At 40.7% G+C, this 25,737-nt stretch overlaps 1 protein-coding gene across 1 annotated transcript; it reads right to left on the reverse strand.

Moving 5' to 3' along the window:
* Nucleotides 1-19,976: 19,976 nt before the first annotated feature.
* LOC141585902 (uncharacterized) lies at nt 19,977-25,550 on the reverse strand. The gene is made up of 6 exons (XM_074406975.1): nt 25,158-25,550; nt 24,631-24,903; nt 21,099-21,283; nt 20,888-20,993; nt 20,672-20,797; nt 19,977-20,312 (listed from the first exon to the last, which is right to left on the reverse strand). The coding sequence occupies exons 1-6, from the start codon at nt 25,347-25,349 to the stop codon at nt 20,169-20,171; spliced, it is 1,026 nt and encodes a 341-aa protein (XP_074263076.1). The 5' UTR covers nt 25,350-25,550; the 3' UTR covers nt 19,977-20,168.
* Between the last annotated feature and the right edge of the window lie 187 nt (nt 25,551-25,737).

Here is a 25,737-nt window from a genome sequence, read left to right on the forward strand (position 1 = left end):
TCTATTAATGCTCGTTATTTGAGGCTGAAATCGAAGAGGTTAACTCCTGAAATAAGCTCGGACGAGTAATTGAAAAGCAGGGAGAAAAAGAAACAGGATCCGATACGACCTCCCGAACGCTCAAATTGAAGTGTATAATACACGGTTTTTCGGAATTTCAGGGTTCGGGAACAAAATTCTCCGGAAATCACATAGAAAGTTCCTCGTATCAGATAAAGCGGCCACGCAAAATTTGAGTACCAACGGAAAACATTTGGGGGTGCCGGAATGCCATAAACCAGCATTCGTCGAACCTCGGATAATCGTGAAAAATCTATTAATGCTCGTTATTTTGAGGCTGAAATCGAATAGGTTAACTTCTGAAATAAGCTCGGACGCGTAATTGAAAAGCAGGGAGAAAAAGAAACTGGAACCGGTACGACCTTCCGAACGGCTCAAATTGAATTGTATAATACACGATTTTTCGGGATTACAGGGTTCTGGGACAAAATTCTCCGGAAATCACATAAAAAGTTCCTCGGATCAGATAAAGCGGCCACGCAAAATTTGAGTACCAACGGAAGAAATTTGGGGGTGCCGGAATGCCATAAACCAGCATTCGTCGAACCTCGGATAATCGTGAAGAATCTATTAATGCTCATTATTTGAGGCTGAAATCGAATAGGTTAACTCCTGAAATAAGCTCGGACGCGTACTTGAAAAGCAGGGATAAGAAGAAACAGGATCCGGTACGACCTCCTGAACGGCTCAAATTGAATTGTATAATACACGATTTTTCGGGATTACAGGGTCCGGGAATAAAATTCTCCGGAAATCACATAGAAAGTTCCTCGGGTCAGATAAAGCGGCCACGCAAAATTTGAGAACCAACGGAAGACATTTGGGGGTGCCGGAAAGCCATAAACCAGCATTCGTCGAAACTCGGATAATCGTGAAAAATCTATTAATGCTCGTTATTTGAGGCTGAAATCGAAGAGGTTAACTCCTTAAATAAGCTCGGACGAGTAATTGAAAAGCAGGGAGAAAAAGAAACAGGATCCGATACGACCTCCCGAACGCTCAAATTGAAGTGTATAATACACGGTTTTTCGGAATTTCAGGGTTCGGGAACAAAATTCTCCGGAAATCACATAGAAAGTTCCTCGTATCAGATAAAGCGGCCACGCAAAATTTGAGTACCAACGGAAAACATTTGGGGGTGCCGGAATGCCATAAACCAGCATTCGTCGAACCTCGGATAATCGTGAAAAATCTATTAATGCTCGTTATTTTGAGGCTGAAATCGAATAGGTTAACTTCTGAAATAAGCTCGGACGCGTAATTGAAAATCAGGGAGAAAAAGAAACTAGAACCGGTACGACCTCCCGAACGGCTCAAATTGAAGTGTATAATAGACGGTTTTTCGGGATTCCAGGGTCCCGGAAAAAATTCTCCGGAATTCACATAGAAAGTTGCTCGGGTCAAAAAAAGCGGCCACGTAAAGTTTGAGTACCAACGGAAGACATTTGGGGGTTCTGGTATGCCATAAACCAGCATTTGTCGAATCTCGGATAATCGTGAAACATCTATTAATGCTCGTTATTTAAGGCTGAAATCGAATAGGTTAACTCCTGAAATAAGCTCGGACGTGTAATTGAAAAGCAAGGAGAAGAAGAAACAGGATCCTCCGACGACTTCCCAAACGGCTCAAATTGAAGTGTATAATACACGGTTTTTCGGGATTCTAGGGTCCCTGAACAAAATTCTCCGGAAATCACATAGGAAGTTACTCGGGTCAAATAAAGTGGCCGCGCAAAATTTGAGTACCAACGCAAGACATTATGGGGTGCCGGTATGGCATAAACCAGCATTCGTCGAACCTTGGATAATCGTGAAAAATCTATTAATGCTCGTTATTTCAGGCTGAAATCGAATAGGTTAACTCCTGAAACGAGCTCGGATGCGTGATTGCAAAACAGGAAGAAAAAGAAACAGGTCCGGTACGACTTCCCGAACGGCTCAAATTGAAGTGTATAATACACGGTTTTTCGAGATTCCAGGTTCCCGGAAAAAAAACTCTCCGGAAATCACATAGAAAGTTTATCGGGTCAGATAAAGCGGCCACGCAAAATTTGAGTACCAACGGAAGACATTTGGGGGTGCCGGTATGCCATAAACCAACATTCGTCGAACCTCGGATAATCGTGAAAAATCTATTAATGCTCATTATTTGAGGCTGAAATCGAATAGGTTAACTCCTGAAATAAGCTCGGACGCGTAATTGAAAAGCAGGGATAAAAAGAAACAGGATCCGGTACGACTTCCCAAACGGCTCAAATTGAAGTGTATAATACACGATTTTTCGGGATTACAGGGTCCGCGAACAAAATTCTCTGGAAATCACATAGAAAGTTACTCGGGTCAGATAAAGCGGCCACGCAAAATTTGAGTACCAACGGAAGACATTTGTGGGTGCCGGAATGCCATAAACCAGCATTCGTCGAAACTCGGATAATCGTGAAAAATCTATTAATGCTCGTTATTTGAGGCTGAAATCGAATAGGTTAACTCCTTAAATAAGCTCGGACGTGTAATTGAAAAGCAGGGATAAAAAGAAACATGATCCGGTACGACCTCCCGAACGGCTCAAATTGAAGTGTAAAATACACGATTTTTCGGGATTCCAGGGTCCGGGAACAAAATTCTCCGGAAATCACATAGAAAGTTACTCGGATCAGATAAAGCGGCCACGCTAAATTTGATGGAACACATTTGGGGGTGCCGGAATGCCATAAACCAGCATTCGTCGAACCTCGGATAATCGTGAAAAATCTATTAATGCTCGTTATTTGAGGCTGAAATCGAATAGGTTAACTCCTGAAATGAGCTCGGACGCGTAATTGACAAGCAGGGAGAAAAAGAAACAGGATCCGGTACGACCTCCCGAACGGCTCAAATTGAAGTGTATAATACACTATTTTTCGGGATTTAAGGGTCCCGGTCCAAAATTCTCCGGAAATCACATAGAAAGTTACTCGGGTCAGATAAAGTGGCCGGGCAAAATTTGAGTACCAAAGGAAGACATTTTGGGGTGCCAGTATGCCATAAAACAGCATTCGTCGAACCTCGGATAATCGTGAAAAATCTATTAATGCTCGTTATTTGAGGCTGAAATCGAATAGGTTAACTCCTGAAATAAGCTCGAACGCGTAATTGATAAGCTGGGAGAAAAAGAAACAGGAACCTTTACGACCTCCCGAACGGCTCAAATTGAATTGTATAATACACGATTTTTCGGGATTAGGTGGTTCGGGAAGAAAATTCTCCGTAAATCACATAGAAAGTTCCTCGGATCAGATAAAGCGGCCACGCAAAGTTTGAGTACCAACGGAAAACATTTGGGGGTGGCGGAATGCCATAAACCAGCATTCGTCGAACCTCGGATAATCGAGAAAAATTTATTAAGGCTCGTTATTTGAGGCTGAAATCGAATAGGTTAACTCCTGAAATAAGGTCGGACGCGTAATTGAAAAGCAGGGAGAAAAAGAAACAGGATTCGGTACGACCTCCCGAACGGCTCCAATTGAAGTGTATAATATACGGTTTTTCAGGATTCCAGGGTCCCGGAACAAAATTCTCTGGAAATCACATAAAAATTTTCTCGAGTCAGATAAAGCGGCCCTGTAAAATTTGAGTACCAACGGAAGACATTTGGGGGTGCCGGAATGCCATAAACCAGCATTCGTCGAACCTCGGATAATCGTGAAAAATCTATTAATGCTCGTTATTTGAGGCTGAAATCAAATAGGTTAACTCCTGAAATAAGCTCGGACGCGTAGTTGAAAATTTGGGAGAAAAAGAAACAGGATCTGGTACGACCTCCCGAACGGCTCAAATTGAAGTGTATAATACACGGTTTTTGGGATTCCATGGCCCCGGAAAAAAATCCTCCGGAAATCTCATTGAAAGTTCATCGGGTCAGATAAAGCGGCCACGCAAAATTTGAGTACCAACGGAAGACATTTGGAGGTGCCGGAATGCCATAAACCAACATTCGTCGAACCTCGGATAATCGTGAAAAATCTATTAATGCTCGTTATTTGAGGCTGAAATCGAATAGGTTAACTACTGAAATAAGCTCGGACGCGTAATTGAAAAGCAGGGAGAAAAAAAACAGGAACCGGTACGACCTCCCGAACGGCTCAAGTTGAATTGTATAATACACGATTTTTCGGGATTACATGGTCCGGGAACAAAATTCTCCGGAAATCACATAGAAAGTTTCTCGGGTCAGATAAAGCGGCCGCGCAAAATTTGAGTACCAACGGAAGACATTTGGGGGTGCCGGAATGCCATAAACCAGCATTCGTCGAACCTCGGATAATCGTGAAAAATCTATTAAGGCTCGTTATTTGAGGCTGAAATCGAATAGGTTAACTCCTGAAATAAGGTCGGGCGCGTAATTGAAAAGCAGGAAGAAAAAGAAACAGGATCCGGTACGACCTCCCGAAAGGCTCAAATTGAAATGTATAATATACGGTTTTTCGGGATTCTAAGGTCCCGGAACAAAATTCTCCGGAAATCACATAAAAAGTTTCTCGGGTCAGATAAAGCGGCCACGTAAAATTTGAGTACCAATGGAAGACATTTGGTGGTGCCGGTACGCCATAAACCAGCATTCGTCGAACCTCGGATAATCGTGAAAATTCTATTAATGCTCGTTATTTGAGGCTGAACTCGAATAGGTTAACTCCTGAAATAAGCTCGGACGCGTGATTGCAAAATAGTGAGAAAAAGAAACAGGGTCCGTTACGACCTCCCGAACGGCTCAAATTATAGTGTATAATACACGGTTTTTCGGAATTTCAGGGTCCGGGAACAAAATTCTCCGGAAAATACATAGAAAGTTCATCGGGTCAGATAAAGAGGCCACACAAATTTGAGTACCAATGGAAGACATTTGGGGGTGTCGGAATGCCATAAACCAAAGATTCGTCGAACCTCGGATAATCGTGAAAAATCTATTAATGCTCGTTATTTGAGGTTGAAATCGAATAGGTTAACTTTCGAAATAAGCTCGGACGCGTAATTGAAAAAGGGGAGAAAAAGAAACAGAACCAGCACGACCTCCCGAACGGCTCAAATTGAATGTATAATACACGGTTTTTCGGGATTACGGGGTTCGGGACAAAATTCTCCGGAAATCACATAAAAAGTTCCGGATCGATAAAGCGCCACGCAAAATTTGAGTACCAACGGAAAACATTTGGGGGTGTCGCAATGCCATAAACCAAAGATTCGTCGAACCTCGGATAATCGAGAAAAATCTATTAAGGCTCGTTATTTGAGGCTGAAATCGAATAGGTTAACTCCTGAAATAAGCTCGGACGCGTAATTGACAAGCAGGGAGAAAAAGAAACAGAGGATCCGTACGACCTCCCGAACGGCTCAAATAGAAGTGTATAATATACGGTTTTCGGGATTCCGTGGTCGCGGAACAAAAATTTCCGAAAATCACATAGAAAGTTACTGGTCGATAAAGCGGCCACGCAAAATTTGAGAACCAACGGAAGACATTTGGGGGTGCTTGGAAAGCCATAAACCAAAGATTCGTCGAAACTCGGATAATCGTGAAAAATCTATTAATGCTCGTTATTTGAGGCTGAAATCGAAGAGGTTAACTCCTGAAATAAGCTCGGACGAGTAATTGAAAAGGTGGAGAAAAAGAAACAGATCCGATACGACCTCCCGAACGCTCAAATTGAAGTGTATAATACACGGTTTTTTGAATTTCGTGGTTCGGGAACAAAATTCTCCGGAAATCACATAGAAAGTTCCTCGTATCGAGATAAAGCGCCACGCAAAATTTGAGTACCAACGGAAAACATTTGGGGGTGCCGGAATGCCATAAACCAAAGCATTCGTCGAACCTCGGATAATCGTGAAAAATCTATTAATGCTCGTTATTTTGAGGCTGAAATCGAATAGGTTAACTTCTGAAATAAGCTCGGACGCGTAATTGAAAAGCAGGAGAAAAAGAAACGGAACCGCACGACCTTCCGAACGGCTCAAATTGAATTGTATAATACACGATTTTTCGGGATTACAGGGTTCTGGGACAAAATTCTCCGGAAATCACATAAAAAGTTCCTCGGATCAGATAAAGCGGCCACGCAAAATTTGAGTACCAACGGAAGAAATTTGGGGGTGCCGGAATGCCATAAACCAGCATTCGTCGAACCTCGGATAATCGTGAAGAATCTATTAATGCTCATTATTTGAGGCTGAAATCGAATAGGTTAACTCCTGAAATAAGCTCGGACGCGTACTTGAAAAGCAGGGATAAGAAGAAACAGGATCCGGTACGACCTCCTGAACGGCTCAAATTGAATTGTATAATACACGATTTTTCGGGATTACAGGGTCCGGGAATAAAATTCTCCGGAAATCACATAAAAAGTTCCTCGGATCAGATAAAGCGGCCACGCAAAATTTGAGAACCAACGGAAGACATTTGGGGGTGCCGGAAAGCCATAAACCAGCATTCGTCGAAACTCGGATAATCGTGAAAAATCTATTAATGCTCGTTATTTGAGGCTGAAATCGAAGAGGTTAACTCCTTAAATAAGCTCGGACGAGTAATTAAAAAGCAGGGAGAAAAAGAAACAGGATCCGATACGACCTCCCGAACGCTCAAATTGAAGTGTATAATACACGGTTTTTCGGAATTTCAGGGTTCGGGAACAAAATTCTCCGGAAATCACATAGAAAGTTCCTCGTATCAGATAAAGCGGCCACGCAAAATTTGAGTACCAACGGAAAACATTTGGGGGTGCCGGAATGCCATAAACCAGCATTCGTCGAACCTCGGATAATCGTGAAAAATCTATTAATGCTCGTTATTTTGAGGCTGAAATCGAATAAGTTAACTTCTGAAATAAGCTCGGACGCGTAATTGAAAATCAGGGAGAAAAAGAAACTAGAACCGGTACGACCTCCCGAACGGCTCAAATTGAATTGTATAATACACGATTTTTCGGGATTACAGGGTTCTGGGACAAAATTCTCCGGAAATCACATAAAAAGTTACTCGGATCAGATAAAGCGGCCACGCAAAATTTGAGTACCAGCGGAAAACATTTGGAGGTGTCGGAATGCCATAAACCAGCATTCGTTGAACCTCGGTTAATCGAGAAAAATCTATTAAGGCTCGTTATTTGAGGCTGAAATCGAATAGGTTAACTCCTAACATAAGGTCGGACGCGTAATTGAAAAGCAGGGAGAAAAAGAAACAGGATTCGGTACGACCTCCCGAACGGCTCAAATTGAAGTGTATAATATACGGTTTTTCAGGATTCCAGGGTCCGGGAATAAAATTCTCCGGAAATCACATAGAAAGTTCCTCGAGTCAGATAAAGCAGCGCTGTAAAATTTGAGTACCAACGGAAGACATTTGGGGGTGCCGGAATGCTATAAACCAGCATTCGTCGAACCTCGGATAATCGTGAAAAATCTATTAATGCTCGTTATTTGAGGCTGAAATCGAATAGGTTAACTCCTGAAATAAACTCGGACGCGTAATTGAAAAGCAGGGAGAAAAACAAAAAGGATCCGGTACGACCTCCCGAACGCTCAAATTGAAGTGTATAATACACGGTTTTTTGGGATTCAAGGGTCCCGGAAAAAAATCCTCCGGAAATCACATTGAAAGTTCCTCGGGTCAGATAAAGCGGCCACGCAAAATTTGAGTACCAACGGAAGACATTTGGAGGTGCCGGAATGCCATAAACCAGCATTCGTCAAACCACGGATAATCGTGAAAAATCTATTAATGCTCGTTATTTGAGGCTGATATCGAATAGGTTAACTCCTGAAATAAGCTCGGGTGCGTAGTTTAAAATTAGGGAGAAAAAAAAACAGGATCTGGTACGACCTCCCGTACGGCTCAAATTGAAGTGTATAATACACGGTTTTCGGGATTCCAGGGTCCCGGAAGAAAATCCTCCGGAAATCACATTGAAAGTTACTCGGGTCAGATAAAGCGGCCACGCAAAATTTGAGTACCAACGGAACACATTTGGAGGTGCCGGAATGCCATAAACCAGCATTCGTCGAAACTCGGATAATCGTGAAAAATCTATTAATGCTCGTTATTTGAGGCTGAAATCGAATAGGTTAACTACTGAAATAAGCTCGGACGCGAAATTGAAAAGCAGGGAGAAAAAGAAACAGGAACTGGTACGACCTCCCGAATGACTCAAGTTGAATTGTATAATACACGATTTTTCGGGATTACAGTGTTCGGGAACAAAATTATCCAGAAATCACATAGAAAATTCCTCGGGTCAGATAAAGCGGCCACGCAAAATTTGAGAACCAACGGAAGACATTTGGGGGTGCCGGAATGCCATAAACCAGAATTCGTCGAACCTCGGATAATCGTGAAAAATCTATTAATGCTCGTTATTTGAGGTTGAAATCGTATAGGTTAACTCCTGAAATAAGCTCGAACGCGTGATTGCAAAATAGGGAGAAAAAGAAACAGGGTCCGTTACGACCTCCCGAACGGCTCAAATTGAAGTGTATAATAGACGGTTTTTCGGGATTACAGGGTCCCGTAAAAAAATTCTCTGGAAATCACATAGAAAGTTCAGCGGGTAAGATAAAGAGGCCACGTAAAATTTGAGTACCAACGGAAGACATTTGGGGGTTCCGGTATGCCATAAACCAGCATTTGTCGAACCTCGGATAATCGTTAAAAATATATTAATGCTCGTTATTTAAGGTTGAAATCGAATTGGTTAAATCCTGCAATAAGCTCGGACGCGTAATTGAAAAGCAGGGAGAAAAAGAAACAGGATCCCGTACGACCTCCCGAACGGCTCAAATTGAGGTGTATAATACACGGTTTTTCGGGATTTCAGGGTTCTAGGACAAAATTCTCCGGAAATCACATAGAAAGTTCCTCGGGTCAAATAAAGCGGCCACGCCAAATTTGAGTACCAACGGAAGACATTTGGGGGTGCCGGAATGCCATAAACCAGCATTCGTCGAACCTCGGATAATCGTGAAAAATCTATTAATGCTCGTTATTTGAGGCTGAAATCGCATAGGTTAACTCCTGAAATAAGCTCGGACGCGTATTTGACAAGCAGGGAGAAAAAGAAACAGGATCCGATACGACCTTTCGAACGGCTCAAATTGAAGTGTATAATATACGGTTTTTCGGGATTCCAGGGTACCGGAACAAAAATCTAAGGAAATCACACAGAACGTTTCTCGGGTCAGATAAAGCGACCACGCAAAATTTGAGTACCAACGGAAGACATTTAGGGTGCCGGAATGCCATAAACCAACATTCGTCGAACCTCGGATAATCGTGAAAAATCTATTAATGCTCGTTATTTGAGGCTGAAATCAAATAGGTTAACTCCTGAAATAAGCTCGGACGCGTAATTGAAAAGTAGGGAGAAAAAGAAACAGGAACCGATACGACCTCCCGAACGGCTTAGGTTGAATTGTATAATACACGATTTTTCGGGATTACAGGGTCCGGGAACAAAATTCTCCAGAAACCACATAGAAAGTTTCTCGGGTCAAATAAAGCGGCCACGCAAAATTTGAGTACCAACGGAAAACATTTGGGGGTGCCGGAATGCCATAAACCAGCATTCGTCGAACCTCGGATAATCGTGAAAAATCTATTAATGTTCGTTATTTGAGGCTGAAATCGAATAGGTTAACTCCTGAAATAAGCTCGGACGCGTAATTGACAAGCAGGGAGAAAAAGTAGCAGGATCTGATACGACCTCCCGAACGGCTCAAATTGAAGTGTATAATATACGGTTTTTCGGGATTCCAGGGTCCCGGAACAAAAATCTCCGGAAATCACATAGAACGTTTCTCGGGTCAGATAAAGCGACCACGCAAAATTTGAGTACCAACGGAAGACATTTGGGGGTGCCGGAATGCCATAAACTAGCATTCGTCGAACCTCGGATAATCGTGAAAAATCTATTAATGCTCGTTATTTGAGGCTGAAATCAAATAGGTAAACTCCTGAAATAAGCTCGGACGCGTAATTGAAAAGCAGGGATAAAAAGAAACAGGATCCGGTACGACCTCCCGAACGGCTCAAGTTGAATTGTATAATTCACGATTTTTCGGGATTACAGGGTCCGGGAACAAAATTCTCCAGAAATCACATAGAAAGTTCCTCGGGTTAGATAAAGCGGCCACGCAAAATTTTAGTACTAACGGAAGACATTTGGCCGGGGGTGCCGGAATGCCATAAACCAGCATTCGTCGAACCTCGGATAATCGTGAAAATTCTATTAATGCTCGTTATTTGAGGCTGAAATCGAATAGGTTAACTCCTAAAATAAGCTCGAACGCGTGATTGCAAAATAGGGAGAAAAAGAAACAGGGTCCGTTACGACCTCCCGAACGGTTCAAATTGAAGTGTATAATAGACGGTTTTTCGGGATTCCAGGGTCCCGTAAAAAAATTCTCTAGAAATCACATAGAAAGCTCATCGGGTTAGATAAAGAGGCCACGTAAAATTTGAGTACCAACGGAAGACATTTGGGGGTTCCGGTATGCCATAAACCAGCATTCGTCGAACCTCGGATAATCGTTAAAAATATATTAATGCTCGTTATTTAAGGTTGAAATCGAATAGGTTAAATCCTGCAATAAGCTCGGTCGCGTAATTAAAAAGCAGGGAGAAAAAGAAACATGATCCCGTACGACCTCCCGAACGACTCAAATTGAAGTGTATAATACACGGTTTTTCGGGATTCCAGGGTCCCGGAAAAAAAATCCTCCGGAAATCACATTGAAAGTTCCTCGGGTCAGATAAAGCGACCACGCAAAATTTGAGCACAAACGGAAGACATTTGGAGATGCCGGAATGCCATAAACCAGCATTCCTCGAACCTCGGATAATCGTGAAAAATCTATTAATGCTCGTTATTTGAGGCTGAAATCGAATAGGTTAACTCCTGAAATAAACTCGGACGCGTAATTGAAAAGCAGGGAGAAAAACAAAAAGGATCCGGTACGACCTCCCGAACGGCTCAAATTGAAGTGTATAATACACGGTTTTCGGGATTCCAGGGTCCCGGAACAAAAATCTCCGGAAATCACATAGAACGTTTCTCGGGTCAGATAAAGCGACCACGCAAAATTTTAGTACCAACGGAAGACATTTGGGGGTGCCGGAATGCCATAAACCAGCATTCGTCAAACCACGGATAATCGTGAAAAATCTATTAATGCTCGTTATTTGAGGCTGATATCGAATAGGTTAACTCCTGAAATAAGCTCGGGTGCGTAGTTGAAAATTAGGGAGAAAAAGAAACAGGATCTGGTACGACCTCCCGAACGGCTCAAATTGAAGTGTATAATACACGGTTTTCGGGATTCCAGGGTCCTGGAAAAAAATCCTCCGGAAATCACATTGAAAGTTACTCGGGTCGGATAAAGCGGCCACGCAAAATTTGAGTACCAACGGAAAACATTTGGAGGTGCCGGAATGCCATAAACCAGCATTCGTCGAAACTCGGATAATCGTGAAAAATCTATTAATGCTCGTTATTTGAGGCTGAAATCGTATAGGTTAACTCCTGAAATAAGCTCGAACGCGTGATTGCAAAATAGGGAGAAAAAAAAGCAGGGTCCGTAACGACCTCCTGAACGGCTCAAATTGAAGTGTATAATACACGGTTTTTCGGGATTTCAGGGTCCCGTAAAAAAATTCTCTGGAAATCACATAGAAAGTTCATCGGGTAAGATAAAGAGGCCACGTAAAATTTGAGTACCAACGGAAGACATTTGGGGGTTCCGGTATGCCATAAACCAGCATTTGTCGAACCTCGGATAATCGTTAAAAATATATTAATGCTCGTTATTTAAGGTTGAAATCGAATAGGTTAAATCCTGCAATAAGCTCGGACGCGTAATTGAAAAGCAGGGAGAAAAAGAAACAGGATCCCGTACGACCTCCCGAACGGCTCAAATTGAAGTGTATAATACACGGTTTTTCGGGATTTCAGGGTTTTCGGACAAAATTCACCGGAAATCACATAGAAAGTTCCTCGGGTCAAATAAAGCGGCCACGCCAAATTTGAGTACCAACGGAAGACATTTGGGGGTGCCGGAATGCCATAAACCAGCATTCGCCGATCCTCGGATAATCGTGAAAAATCTATTAATGCTCGTTATTTGAGGCTGAAATCGCATAGCTTAACTCCTGAAATAAGCTCGGACGCGTATTTGACAAGCAGGGAGAAAAAGAAACAGGATCCGATACGACCTCCCGAACGGCTCAAATTGAAGTGTATAATATACGGTTTTTCGGGATTTCAGGGTCCCGGAACAAAAATCTCCGGAAATCACATAGAACGTTTCTCGGGTCAGATAAAGCGACCACGCAAAATTTGAGTACCAACGGAAGACATTTAGGGGTGCCGGAATGCCATAAACCAGCATTCGTCGAACCTCGAATAATCGTGAAAAATCTATTAATGCTCGTTATTTGAGGCTGAAATCAAATAGGTTAACTCCTGAAATAAGCTCGGACGCGTAATTGAAAAGTAGGGAGAAAAAGAAACAGGAACCGGTACGACCACCCGAACGGCTCAAGTTGAATTGTATAATACACGATTTTTCGGGATTACAGGGTCCGGGAACAAAATTCTCCAGAAACCACATAGAAAGTTCCTCGGGTCAAATAAAGCGGCCACGCAAAATTTGAGTACCAACGGAAAACATTTGGGGGTGCCGGAATGCCATAAACCAGCATTCGTCGAACCTCGGATAATCGTGAAAAATCTATTAATGCTCGTTATTTGAGGCTGAAATCGAATAGGTTAACTCCTGAAATAAGATCGGACGCGTAATTGACAAGCAGGAAGAAAAAGAAACAGGATCCGATACGACCTCCCGAACGGCTCAAATTGAAGTGTATAATATACGGTTTTTCGGGTTTCCAGGGTCCCGGAACAAAAATCTCCGGAAATCACATAGAACGTTTCTCGGGTCAGATAAAGCGACCACGCAAAATTTGAGTACCAACGGAAGACATTTGGGGGTGCCGGAATGCCACAAACCAGCATTCGTCGAACCTCGGATAATCGTGAAAAATCTATTAATGCTCGTTATTTGAGGCTGAAATCGAATAGGTTAACTCCTAAAATAAGCTCGAACGCGTGATTGCAAAATAGGGAGAAAAAGAAACAGGGTCCGTTACGACCTCCCGAACGGCTCAAATTGAAGTGTATAATAGACGGTTTTTCGGGATTCCAGGGTCCCGTAAAAAAATTCTCTGGAAATCACATAGAAAGTTCATCGGGTCAGATAAAGAGGCCACGTAAAATTTGAGTACCAACGGAAGACATTTGGGGGTTCCGGTATGCCATAAACCAGCATTCGTCGAACCTCGGATAATCGTTAAAAATATATTAATGCTCGTTATTTAAGGTTGAAGTCGAATAGGTTAAATCCTACAATAAGCTCGGTCGCGTAATTAAAAAGCAGGGAGAAAAAGAAACATGATCCCGTACGACCTCCCGAACGACTCAAATTGAAGTGTATAATACACGGTTTTTCGGGATTCCAGGGTCCCGGAAAAAAAATCCTCCGTAAATCACATTGAAAGTTCCTCGGGTCAAATAAAGCGACCACGCAAAATTTAAGCAAAAACGGAAGACATTTGGAGGTGCCGGAATGCCATAAACCAGCATTCGTCGAACCTCGGATAATCGTGAAAAATCTATTAATGCTCGTTATTTGAGGCTGAAATCGAATAGGTTAACTCCTGAAATAAGCTCGGACATGTGATTGAAAAACATAAAGAAAAAGAAACAGGGTCGGGTACGACCTCCCGAACGGCTCAAATTGAACCGTATAATACACGGTTTTTCGGGATTCCAGGGTCCCAGAACAAAATTCTCCAGAAATCACATAGAAAGTACTTCGGGTCAGATAAAGCGGCCACGCAAAATTTGAGTACCAAGGGAAGAAATTTGGGAGTGCCGATATGCCATAAACCAGCATTCGCCGAACCTCGGATAATCGTGAAAAATCTATTAATGCTCGTTATTTGAGACTAAAATCGAATTGGTTAACTCGTGAATAAGCTCGGACGCGTGATTGAAAAACAGGGAGAAAAAGAAACAGGGTCCGGTACGACCTCCTGAATGGGTCAAATTGAAGTGTATAATACACGGTATTTCGGGATTCCGGGGTCCCGGAACAAAATTCTTCGGAAATCACACAAAAAGTTCCTCGGGTCAGATAAAGCGGCCAAGCAAAATTTGAGTACCAATGGAAGACATTTGGGGGTGCCGGTATGCTATAAACCAGCATTCGTCGAACCTCGGATAGTTGTGAAAAATCTATTAATGCTCGTTATTTGAGGCTGAAATCGAATAGGTTAACTCCTGAAATAAGCTCAGACGCGTGATTTTAAAACAGGGAGATAAAGAAAAAAGGTCCGTTACGACCTCCCGAACGGCTCAAATTGAGGTGTATAAATGTATAATTAACGGTTTTTCGGGATTCGAGGGTCCCGGAACAAAATTCTTCGGAAGTCACATAGAAAGTTCTCGGGTCAGATAAAGCGGCCACGTAAAATTTGAGTACCAACGGAAGAAATTTGGGGGTGCTGGTATGCCATAAACCAGCATTTGTCGAACCTCGGATAATCGTGAAAAATCTCTTAATGCTCGTTATTTGAGGCTGAAATCGAATAGGTTAACTCCTGAATTAAGTTCGGACGCTTGATTGAAAAACAGAGAGAAAAAGAAACAGGGTCCGGTACGACCTCCCGAACGACTCAAATTGAAATGTATAATACATGGTTTTTCGGGATTATAGGGTCCCGGAACAAAATTCTCCGGAAATCACATAGAAAGGACTCGGGTCAGATAATGCGGCCACGCAAAATTTGAGTGCCAACGGAAGACATTTGGGGGTGCCGGTATGCCATAAACCAGCATTCGGCGAACCTCGGATAATCGTGAAAAATCTATTAATGCTCGTTATTTGAGGCTGAAATCGAATAGGTTAACTCCTGAAATGAGCTCGGACGCGTGATTGAAAAACATGGAGAAAAAGAAACAGGGTCCGGTACGAGCTCCCGAACGGCTCAAATTGAAGTGTATAATACACGATTTTTCGGGATTCCAGGGTCTCGGAACAAAATTCTCCGGAAATCACATAGAAAGTTCCTCGGGGCAGATAAAGCGGCCACGCAAAATTTGAGTACCAACGGAAGATGATACGTGCAATCTATATAGACTTTTTAGCCTTTTTATTGCACGCATTTCGGAGCAAAAATATCCATAAATCCCATGAACGGTTCCTTAGTCTGATTAAGCGACCACACAAATTTTGAGGATCAACAGAAGACATTTGGGGGTGTCGGTATACGATAAACGAGCCTCGACATAAACTTTGATAATTGTGAAAAATTTATTTTTACTTGTTATTTGGGGTCGAAATCGAATCGGATAACTCCTCAAACGAACTGAGACATGTGGTAGAAAAAAGAGAAGAAAATGAAATTTAGTCTGGTACAACCTTCAGAACGGCTCAAATTGAAGTGTATAAGACACGGTTTTCGGGATTTCAGGGTCTCGGTGCAAAACTATTTGGAAATCACATAGACGGTTCCTTAGGTCGTATAAAACAACCACACAAATAATGAGAAGCGACAGAGAACAATTGATGGTGCCGGTATACGATAAAAAAGTCGGGTCACAAACTCTGATAATAGTGAAAATTTGATTATTGCATCTATTTTGGGGCCGAAATCGAATCGTGCAACTCCTGATACAAACACGGACACATGGTAGATAAATCAGAAGAAAGAAAAATTTAGACCGGCACAACCTTCGAAACGGTTTAAATTTAAGCGTCTAATACACGGTTCGTGATTTTAGGGTCCCGGTGCTAAAATATTCGGAAATCACACGGACGGTTTCTTAGGTCGGATAAAACGACCACAAAATTATTGAGAAGCAGCAGAAAACATTTTAGGATGATAATATGCGATAAACGAGCCTGGTCACAAACTCTGATAATAGTAAAGATTTGATTATTACATTTATTTTGGGGCCGAAATCGAGTCGTGTAACTCCTTATAGGAACCCGGACATGTGGTAGAATCTTCTGAAGAAAAATAAATTTAGACCGGCACAACCTCCAGAACGGCTCAAATTGAAGTGTATAATATACGGTTTTCATGATTTCAGGTTTCTGGAGTAAAAATATCCGGAAATCACACGAACGGTTCTTTAGGTCAGATTAAGCGACCACATTAATTTTGAGGATTAACAGAGGATATTTGAGGCTGCCGGTATACGATAAACGAGCCTTTGCATAAACTCTGATAATAGTGGTAATTTTATTAATACTTGTTATTTGGGGCCGAAATCGAATCAGATAACTTCTGAAACGAACTCGGATATGTGGTAGAAAAAGAGAAGAAAATGAATTGTGGTCTGGTACAACCTCCAGAACGGCTCAAATTGAAGTGTATAATACACGTGAGGGTTGCGGTGCAAAAATATCCGGACATCACACGGATGGTTCCTTAGGTCATATAAAGCGACCACGCAAATATTGAGAATCATCAGAGATATTTGAGGGCGCCTGTATGCGATGAACTTGCGTTAGCACAAACTCTAATAATAGTGAAAATTGGATTTTTACATGTTATTTGGGGCCAAAATCGAATCGGTACTTCCTGATACGAACCCGAACACGTGGTAGAGAAAACAGAAGAAAGTTAAATTTTGTCCGGTTCAACTTCCAGAACGTCTCAAGTTTAAGTGTATAATACACGGTTTTCGGGGTTTCGGAGAAAAAATGTCCGGAAATCACCCAAACGGTTCTTTAAGTAAAAAGCGACCACACAAAATTTGAAATTTGTAGGACATTTGAGGATTCCTTCCCTCTCGTTGATCTTTATGTCAATAATAAAGGTAAATAAACGATCTTCTCCTCTCGTTTATTCGCTTTAAGCTTTGTTCATTTGAGCTGAATTTTGTTGAACTGATCAAAATTGAACTAAACTTATATGCAAATACAAAATTGTACTAAACCTACCTAATTCTTGATTTGAATGAAACTGTAATTGAACTGAATCGACCTAAACTACCTAAACCGAACTTATAAAAATTGAAATCAAGTTAAAACAACATAACGTTAATCTTAAGACCGATACACACCGATAACCGAGTCTCATTGTAGAGGACAAATGAGAAAAACGGCTAGTATTTCAATGTGGGGCAAAACCCAACACACAAAGTAACATGGTATGAGTTGTCATCTTTACAAACACTAGCCGTTCCGTTCTAAACACAAACAATTTCAACTATATAACCCTCCTCACCTCTACACATACTACATTACTCTTCCTATAAACTCTCCTTCCTCATTTCCAAATTACAACACAAACTCTCTCAACTCCCAAACTCTAAACCTTTCACTTACCAAAACATAAACATGTCTTCCAAAATGTTAGCCATAGCTGTATTCGCAATCTTTGCCCTAACCGCAACAGCCCAATCCCCAACATCCGCACCGGCAAAATCCCCAACCGCCACACCCGTCTCAAAACCCCCAGTCATCTCCACCATGCCTCCAATGGCAATGGCCACTCCACCAACCGTCGCCGCCGTTCCTACCGTCTCTCCAATGGCCTCCCCTCCATCACCCATCGCCGCCACCCCCTCCGTCGCCGCCACCCCTACCTCCGCCGTCACTCCTTCCGCTGCCGGTCCTACCGCCGCTGACGGTACTCCAATCGGTTCTCCTACTGAATCTCCATCAAACGGTGCCGTTTCGCTTAACAGAGTCGCTGTTGCTGGTGGATCTTTCGTCGCTGTCGCTGTTGTTTCCGCTCTTATGTTCTAGATAGATCTAGATCTCTCTTTTTTTTTTTTTTTTCCTTTGATTTTATTTTATTTAGTTTTTATTTTATTTTTATTTTTATTTGATTTAAGTACATTTGTTTATTTAATTTTCGTAGTAATTTAATGGCGGTGGGTTGGATTTGTAGGCGGTGGTTTGATTTGAGGAGTGGGGCGGTGACCACCGCCTACATTTTCATGTATTATTATTAATATCATTGATTATTTATCATTTTCTCGGTCAATTAAATTATTTCTTATTGTATGAGACGATCTAACAACATGAAGTCACTCAATTGAATAACCTAGCATAAAAGTAGGTCGTCTAAAGCTTAAGACGGATTCAAATTAGATTGATGCGTATTATCAATTCAATTCATTATTATTGTATAATCGTTTTACAGGAGACGAACGGCAAAGAGTAACGTTAAGATTAACATTAATGAGTATAGTGACTTGATTAAACTTGAAATGAGTGTGAATTAATTAATTAATTAATTAGCAAGAATAAAGTTGAAATTAATGGAGTTTGTTTGGTAGTGAAACAGTATAATAATACTAGTAATAGAACAGTTTAATGAATGGCAGATTGGCAGAACGTGGTACTACACTTAGGATGTCTTCCAAATTAAAGACATGACAAAAAAAACAGCTAATCTACATGATCGGTGCAAATCTTGAGGAGATATCCAGCCTCTTTACTAATCAATAATCATACATTTTATGAGACGGTCTTATTTTACCATTTTGTTTAAGAGGGTCTTATATGTAGGAGACGGTCTTATTCTATGCTTCTGTGTAAAACGGTTTTATTCTACTTTTGTATTAGAAGGTCTTATTCTATAGTATGATACGGGTAAGATCCTGTTCTTTTCCTCTGAAAGGAACTGGCATGAACTGAATGAATATGAGATAAGCTGAAATGAGTCGAACTGAACTGAAATGAGCTGAAATAAGTCGGAAAGAATAGGGCGTTATTCTACGTCTTTGTTTAAGACGGTTTTATTTTAAAATTCGATATGATCGGTAGGTGTGAAAGAAGGTAAAAAGATGGACAGGTGTGAGTATGTAGGGGTAGTGTAGAGAAACAGCTATAAGGAAACAAGGGAAAGCCATGTGCAAGTGTTTTTCCTACAGAGTACTGATAGCTGGCTTTCTTTTTGGAGGGATTCTATATTTCTATGCTTTTCTTTCTATTTTTATTCTTTTGTCACTACAAAAGGTAGAGAGACTAGAGATATGAAGATATGTTCTCATGTGTGTGTCTTAGCTGTGTTACCATTAAATAAAGGATTCCTTTGGATTTTGGGCTATGGTATAATGGTTCTTATATACTTCTATGGTATGGGTGATAGATAGAAGTGTCCATACAAAGGTTCTATTATGCCTTGTGTGACCACGTTCCTATAAGGCGGTTTTACAACACGGCCGACTCAATAAAAAAGAGTCGCCAGTTAATTGTGTACATATAAATGTCAGCTAGCATAACTTGTAAAGTCACGAAGGTGGTATTCATGACCTGGATTCAAGTCAATAACAGATTTCCCATTGTGACTACCATTACGCCAAAATAATGCGGACATTTACATAACAATCCTATTAAGGTTATGTACTTTCGGATTTAAAGTTCTGACCTAAGCAGATTCAGATTCATGATTCATGATTCATGATTCATGTTGGCCGACCCCAAACCATGTCGGGACCAAGGCTTTGCTTTTGTTCGTTTAGTCCGTTCAGGCCGGTCGCATATTAAGTTCACTACCTTAGGGCGCCACGCAACTCAGAGAGAAACTTTGAGATTGCATATTTTTCTCTCTGTGATTTATAAGTAAAGCTGGCCATCAGCACGGGCTGACCCGGCCTCAAATAGGTTATTACTATTAGAGACATAGTAGGCTTATAAGAAAGAATGGAATGGGCCAATTCATATAGTAAGAGCAATGATTGTTCTTACTTTTGACCTTGTGTCTAAAGTTCTACTGTATCAGTTAATTGGGTTCACTTTCATCTGTGACAGTATTTTAAAGATGAAATCTTTGATTGATTCTTCATCCTGATTGTATCTCCAAAGCATATGCAACAAATTAACAGGTGTACAAAAATATCAGAGGATGTTAAATTACAATGATTGTTTACTTGTTTACTTACCCTGTGGAGTTAGCAGTGCACTGAATACAGATTTAGCAAGAGTTAACACCACCTTGTGGTTCCTATGATAATGAACATTGAACAATGTATTTTCCGGCGTCAGAGTCAGTCGTACTCGTATCATTTCGACTTCCAGGATTTGGTGGAGCCAGGCGAGTTTTCTTTGAGGGGCGAGAGAGGATAACGCAAGGAGTCCACGTCGTTAAAATCAATCTTCCTGTCAATTGGACTGCTCATACCGGGGCTGGCTTTTCTTTTGCTGTTCTGTAGGACATGACAGCATTGCAACAGATAGAATATCATATGATGTACAACTGTGCAAGTACAACTGTCATATGGACGGTGGACCCGACTAAAATGACTCGACCAAAGACACAAACAACTCAAATATGGATGGCCCATAACTCTGAGGCTCAAACATAGTTGGACTTCATATCGAGTCTTACTCGACCTGAATAACTCGTTTATGTTGTTTACATACAATGATACCAGACCAGAGTACAACCACTTTTTTAAGTTGCTAAAGATAGGCGGGAAGGTGGCATGCTGGCGATGGCGACATACAAGAGTACCATTTCAGTTGCTACAGATATGCTGGAAGATGGAGAGCTGGCGAAAAATACCTTAGTTCTGGCACTACTGTCCCGCTTCTCTCCTGAACCAGCATGCTTCCTCTCTGAATGACAAAGCTTCAATAGTTTCTTGTTCTCTTCTACCAATGCATTGTTTTCCTCGGCTAGCACATTCACCTGAAAAAGCATCCGGAACTTCAGTTATGTTTAAAAGCTGCAATTAAGTATTCTACTGCCATTGGCGCACAGTTATCGCAGTCAACTCACCTCTTCTTCAGCTCTGTTGAGATTAATCCTCAGGTGTTCCTTGGCCTTCTGTAGAGTTTTAACATTAGAAGCAAGTGAAAGTACATTTTGCGTTTCCGGTCTCAAACTGCAGTAACAAGAGAAAATCACATTCAGTAGGAGAAGAAGGCAACGAATATAAAGCTTAAACCTTTCGCTCAACATGCAGTTAACGTCGGGGGAAAGATCTCACCTGCTCCACATTTCGAGAAGCTCACGATACGTTTCAACCCCACTATTTGCCTCCAAAAAGGTCAATGCTGTCTTTGCAACTTCATTTTCATTCACTAAACTTGCAACAAGCGAATTGAGTAATATTTGCTCCGATGGTGGGCTATCTACGGATGACTCGACCTTCACAGCTGCAGATGAACCAACCTTCACATATACAATTGATCTATTAATGCAAGTACATAGCAAGCATCGACTTCCGTATCCTCCATTCACAGATATTAAACTCGGATTTATTCCATTTATAGATGATAAACTCAAAATCCTCCATTTAGAGATATCAGAACTTAAATTTCATCATGAAGATTGAAAGAGTCCGAGCAACATAGATTACCATTTCACTAAATCAACGCCTCGAAAACATAGATCACCAGTCCAAGTAATGTGCAATTGTTGTTGCATGAGTCTACTATTCGGATTTCCCCCAGGGAGGTCCCTTTGTTACCTGGGGTACTAGTACTACTACGGGTTTTCAGAAAACTGGTCCATTTATTCCATTCTCATATTTCCTCAAATTAAAAGCCGAGATACTTTCCTATCCCAATATTTGATTTTAATTTTTCATCGAACACAAATGACATCAACTCAGACCTTCATGAAACCGGCAAAGGTTTCTTCTTTCCTCAAACCTATAAAATACGCACATCCTAACTCCTAAGTCGTCATATAAACGACATAAGAATCCTATCGGAATCAAATCATCTAGCAACTACCATACTAATATAAACCAAAATACAAAATGCAGGGTAGCAATGAACATATTACTTACAAATACACTGACACACATGCACATACAAACTAAAATCAACATCAAATAGTTATGAGTATCCTCACACTCTCACAGAAAGTCTCATGTTGAAGCTTATAATAGACAAGTTGATCAGGAACACTCACCGAATCATCCATTTTTAAATTCAGAATACTCCATTTACATATATTAAACTCAGACTTAACCATGAAGCAGAAGCACAAGCAGATAGCAACATAACATAAAGGTCTGAAATTCTTAACGATCTTAAACCCCTCAAGCTCTAGCAAACTGCGAAAGTTCAACAAAAATGTGATTCCCCATAATCCCAAGGAAAACCTGGGGGTTCCTCTCATTAATTACTCACGTGGTGAATGGGGCTTCTCATCGGAGTGCATTTCCTAAATACGTACAGCACCCTATGAAATTGGCAGTAGTAGCTGAAAGGGTAGTTGCCTTGAGTAGCTCAGGAACCTTGTTTTGGCTGAAAATCGAATAATAGATTCGGCATACCAATATTGTAGGCCACAAAAAATAGAAAAGCTTCGGGCGAACATGGACAATTGGAACATCAGATGTTTTCTCAAAGAAACACAGTTCCTAACATTTCCTAAGACCATAAAAAGGGATCATAAGACAGATTTTTTAAGTGCAGAAAATAAGAGAAATCTGTCATCTACAGTCATTTAATCTAAATGACCTAAATCCTCCTCGGAAAAAAAAAAAGTTATCATGAGAACTAGAAGCAAAATATGCCGCATGTTGACTCTAGAAAGGTTATGGACTTATAAAGTTATAATCAAAATACCAACTACGGAGTAATAATTTCCAATCTTATGATCTCTATGTTGACAACGGGCAACTTGAGCTAATTGCCATATGCTCGGTATAACGATCAAGAGGGTAATGTTGTTTGTTATGGACTATAGTGGCTGTCACAGTTCATCACTTTCCATCTTACCTTCTCCGTGCTGAGTGATAACTGGCAACTTGAACTAAATACTAATAGTCACATATACACTTCATTTCTGGTGTTATAGCATTAACTTTCAGACAGGGACTCATTTCAAGATTTATCAAACTATACTAGATTTTTCGATATTTCTCAAACCCAAACCGAAGCATAAAAAATTAAACATCAATTGTTGTAAGCTCATAGGAGAATTGTCCAATTAAGTGGTTATTTCAGAAAGTTGAAAACCTCCATCTACTTCCAACCGACAACCTCCATAGTTAAAATGTGAAAATGAGTCTACAATGGCTCTATGTTCAAAGAAGATTACTTTCAGCAAGGCTAAAGCCCTTCTAAACATTACTCAAGTAGATACAAAGCAAAATCAAGTTCATCACTAACAGATATGGTCTCACAAAATTAATATTACAGTCCCAAACTCAAGAAATAAACATCATCATAACCCTTCATTTGTGTAAAGGGATTTGAAGAGCAAGGAGGGGAGTGCTTTGGGAGGACGTAATTTCCTTAATTTGGCTAGTAAAATGGAACTGAAGGGGAGAGAGACGGATTCCCTTCAACAAGGCGAAAATTTGGAGGGAAGACTCATTCCCTTCAGACTTGTTTAGATACATAAATGAGAGGGAAAGGGAAAGGGAGAGGGAAGACAGGAAGGGGAAGGGAAGGCAGGAGTGTTCCCTCCAAAACTCTCCGTTGTTGGAGAGATTTTACTTTGCCTTAACCAAGTGAAATGGAGGGATGCATTATCCCTCCCTCCAAATCCCCCCACGCCTATTTTGATATCCAAACAAAGGAGAACCCTCCAGTTCCCTCCAAATCTTCCTCATCTTCCATCGCTTTCCCTACCCTCACTCATATTTTTGTATCCAAACAAGGTCTATATCAATGGCCCCGATAAAAAAAAATGCTCGTAGAGCACTAAATAAATGGTCCTACACTCCTATGTAAGGGATGTTACTTGAGAATTTCAAGCAAGCCACATACCTTCCTGTCCTAACATTGACCTTTTTTCCATCAAAAGTATAAGAAACCCAGCAAAGGTTTATTCTTTCTTCAAAGTTACATAGCTAAATACCCATCCGAACTCCCAAGTCACCATACAAATGGCATAAGAATCTATCGAATCCCGATCATTTTCGCAACTACCATACTACTGCAAACCTAAATCCAAAATGCAGGATGATAATGAACATCATACTTGCACATACAACATAAAAACTACATGAAACCTAACAAAGGTTTATTCTTTCCTTGAACTTACATAGTTTTACACACATCCTTACTCCTAACACATCGCAAAAACAACGTAACTAACCCTATCGAATCCAGATTATTTTCTCAATTACCATACAAACAGTATAACACAAACCAAAATTCACAATGCAAGTGACAATACTTCCACACACACAAACTAAAATCAACATCACATAGTTATTAGTATACTCAAACTTTTCAGAGGCCGGGTTACTTTCCTGTCCCAAGTCCTCCCAACATCGTTTCATTTTTTCGTCAAACGCAAATAGCATCAACTCAGACCTAAATGAAACTCACAAAAGTTTCAACTCTCCTCAAACTTGTACACACACATCCTACCTCCTAAGTCATCATAAAGATGACATAATAATCCTATCGAATTCAGATCATTTTCGCAACTAGCATACTAGTACAAACCAAAATTCAATCCAGTGTAATAACGAACATATTCTTCCCTATACACATACACAAAGAAACTAAATTGACATTAAAATATCAAATAGTTAATAGTATACTCACAGAGAGAGTCTCATATTGAAGCTTGTAATATTCAAGTTGATCACCAACACTCCTCAACTCCTCCTGCAACTCCATAACCCGACATTCTGCCTCTGCCGCTCTCTCATCCGCCTCATTCCCGAACTCCATCAACGCCTCACGGTCATGATCGTAAAGCGAACACTCCTGCTCCCATTTCTCACACTGACTTGCCAAATACTTGCATTCACTCGCCAACTTTCCATTCTCCTCCACAAACTTCTTTATTGATTGCGCATTCATATTCGCCTCCGACTACATTTCCAACATACCCAAAACAATTTCAAAATGGGACATTCAAAATCTACAATTACTTGTGTAATAACTAAGACGATCTTAAACAAGATTATTGTATAACGAATTCTATTAATAACTACTTTTATCCACTAACAAGACTAACGGTTCAAAACCGTCTTATATAAGACTAACTATTCAACAAAGAAACGATCTTTATACAGTTAAAAAAGAGGGGAAATAACAAAATGAGAAATTAAAGAGATAGAACAAACCCTAGCGAGTTGAAGGGCAGATTCTTTCTCCTGTAACTTGGATTGTACGCAAAGATACTGATCTCGAAGCCGAAGATTTATCATTTCCAAAGATTCAAGCTTTAATTGAAGGGATTGTTCGGGTATGTTGAGACCCAATATATGATCAATTGAATTCTTGATAAAACAATCTAGTTCTTGCCCAATTTCCATTTTAATTTGAATTTAAAAACCCTAATTTCAGAATTAGCAGAGGAATTGAGAAGAAGAAAACCCTAAAAATGGAGGTTTTTGAGGTGAGAAGTTTGAAAAAGTGAAATATAGCCGTTACTTGGGGTGAATGAAGCTTTTGAAAGAAGAAGCGGAAATAAAGGTGTAGTGGGGATGAAACGGCAATCAAGCGGAAATAAGAGGAATGTTTTTCAGACCGTTTTTTTAATTTATAACACGTCAAACTCCACACAACCGATTAAAATAGTCACCCATGCACGAAATTTTTATAGTGTGCGATTTCACACAAATTTATCAAAACAAATATTTTAGTAATTATTTTTTTATTTACTAATGAGATTGCATGTGTTTGAATCCGATTTACAACTAT

The sequence above is a fragment of the Silene latifolia genome, chromosome 6 (assembly GCF_048544455.1).
Source record: "Silene latifolia isolate original U9 population chromosome 6, ASM4854445v1, whole genome shotgun sequence".
Taxonomy (NCBI): domain Eukaryota; kingdom Viridiplantae; phylum Streptophyta; class Magnoliopsida; order Caryophyllales; family Caryophyllaceae; genus Silene; species Silene latifolia.

Coding starts and splice junctions, on each gene's coding strand:
- LOC141585902 (XM_074406975.1), bottom strand. CDS start 25,349: ATGGAAATTGGGCAAGAACTAGATTGTTTTATCAAGAATTCAATTGAT. Junction 24,904..25,157: donor CTGCCCTTCAACTCGCTAGG/GTTTGTTCTATC, acceptor TTGGAAATGTAG/TCGGAGGCGAATATGAATGC. Junction 20,994..21,098: donor CTTCTCGAAATGTGGAGCAG/GTGAGATCTTTC, acceptor TTGTTACTGCAG/TTTGAGACCGGAAACGCAAA.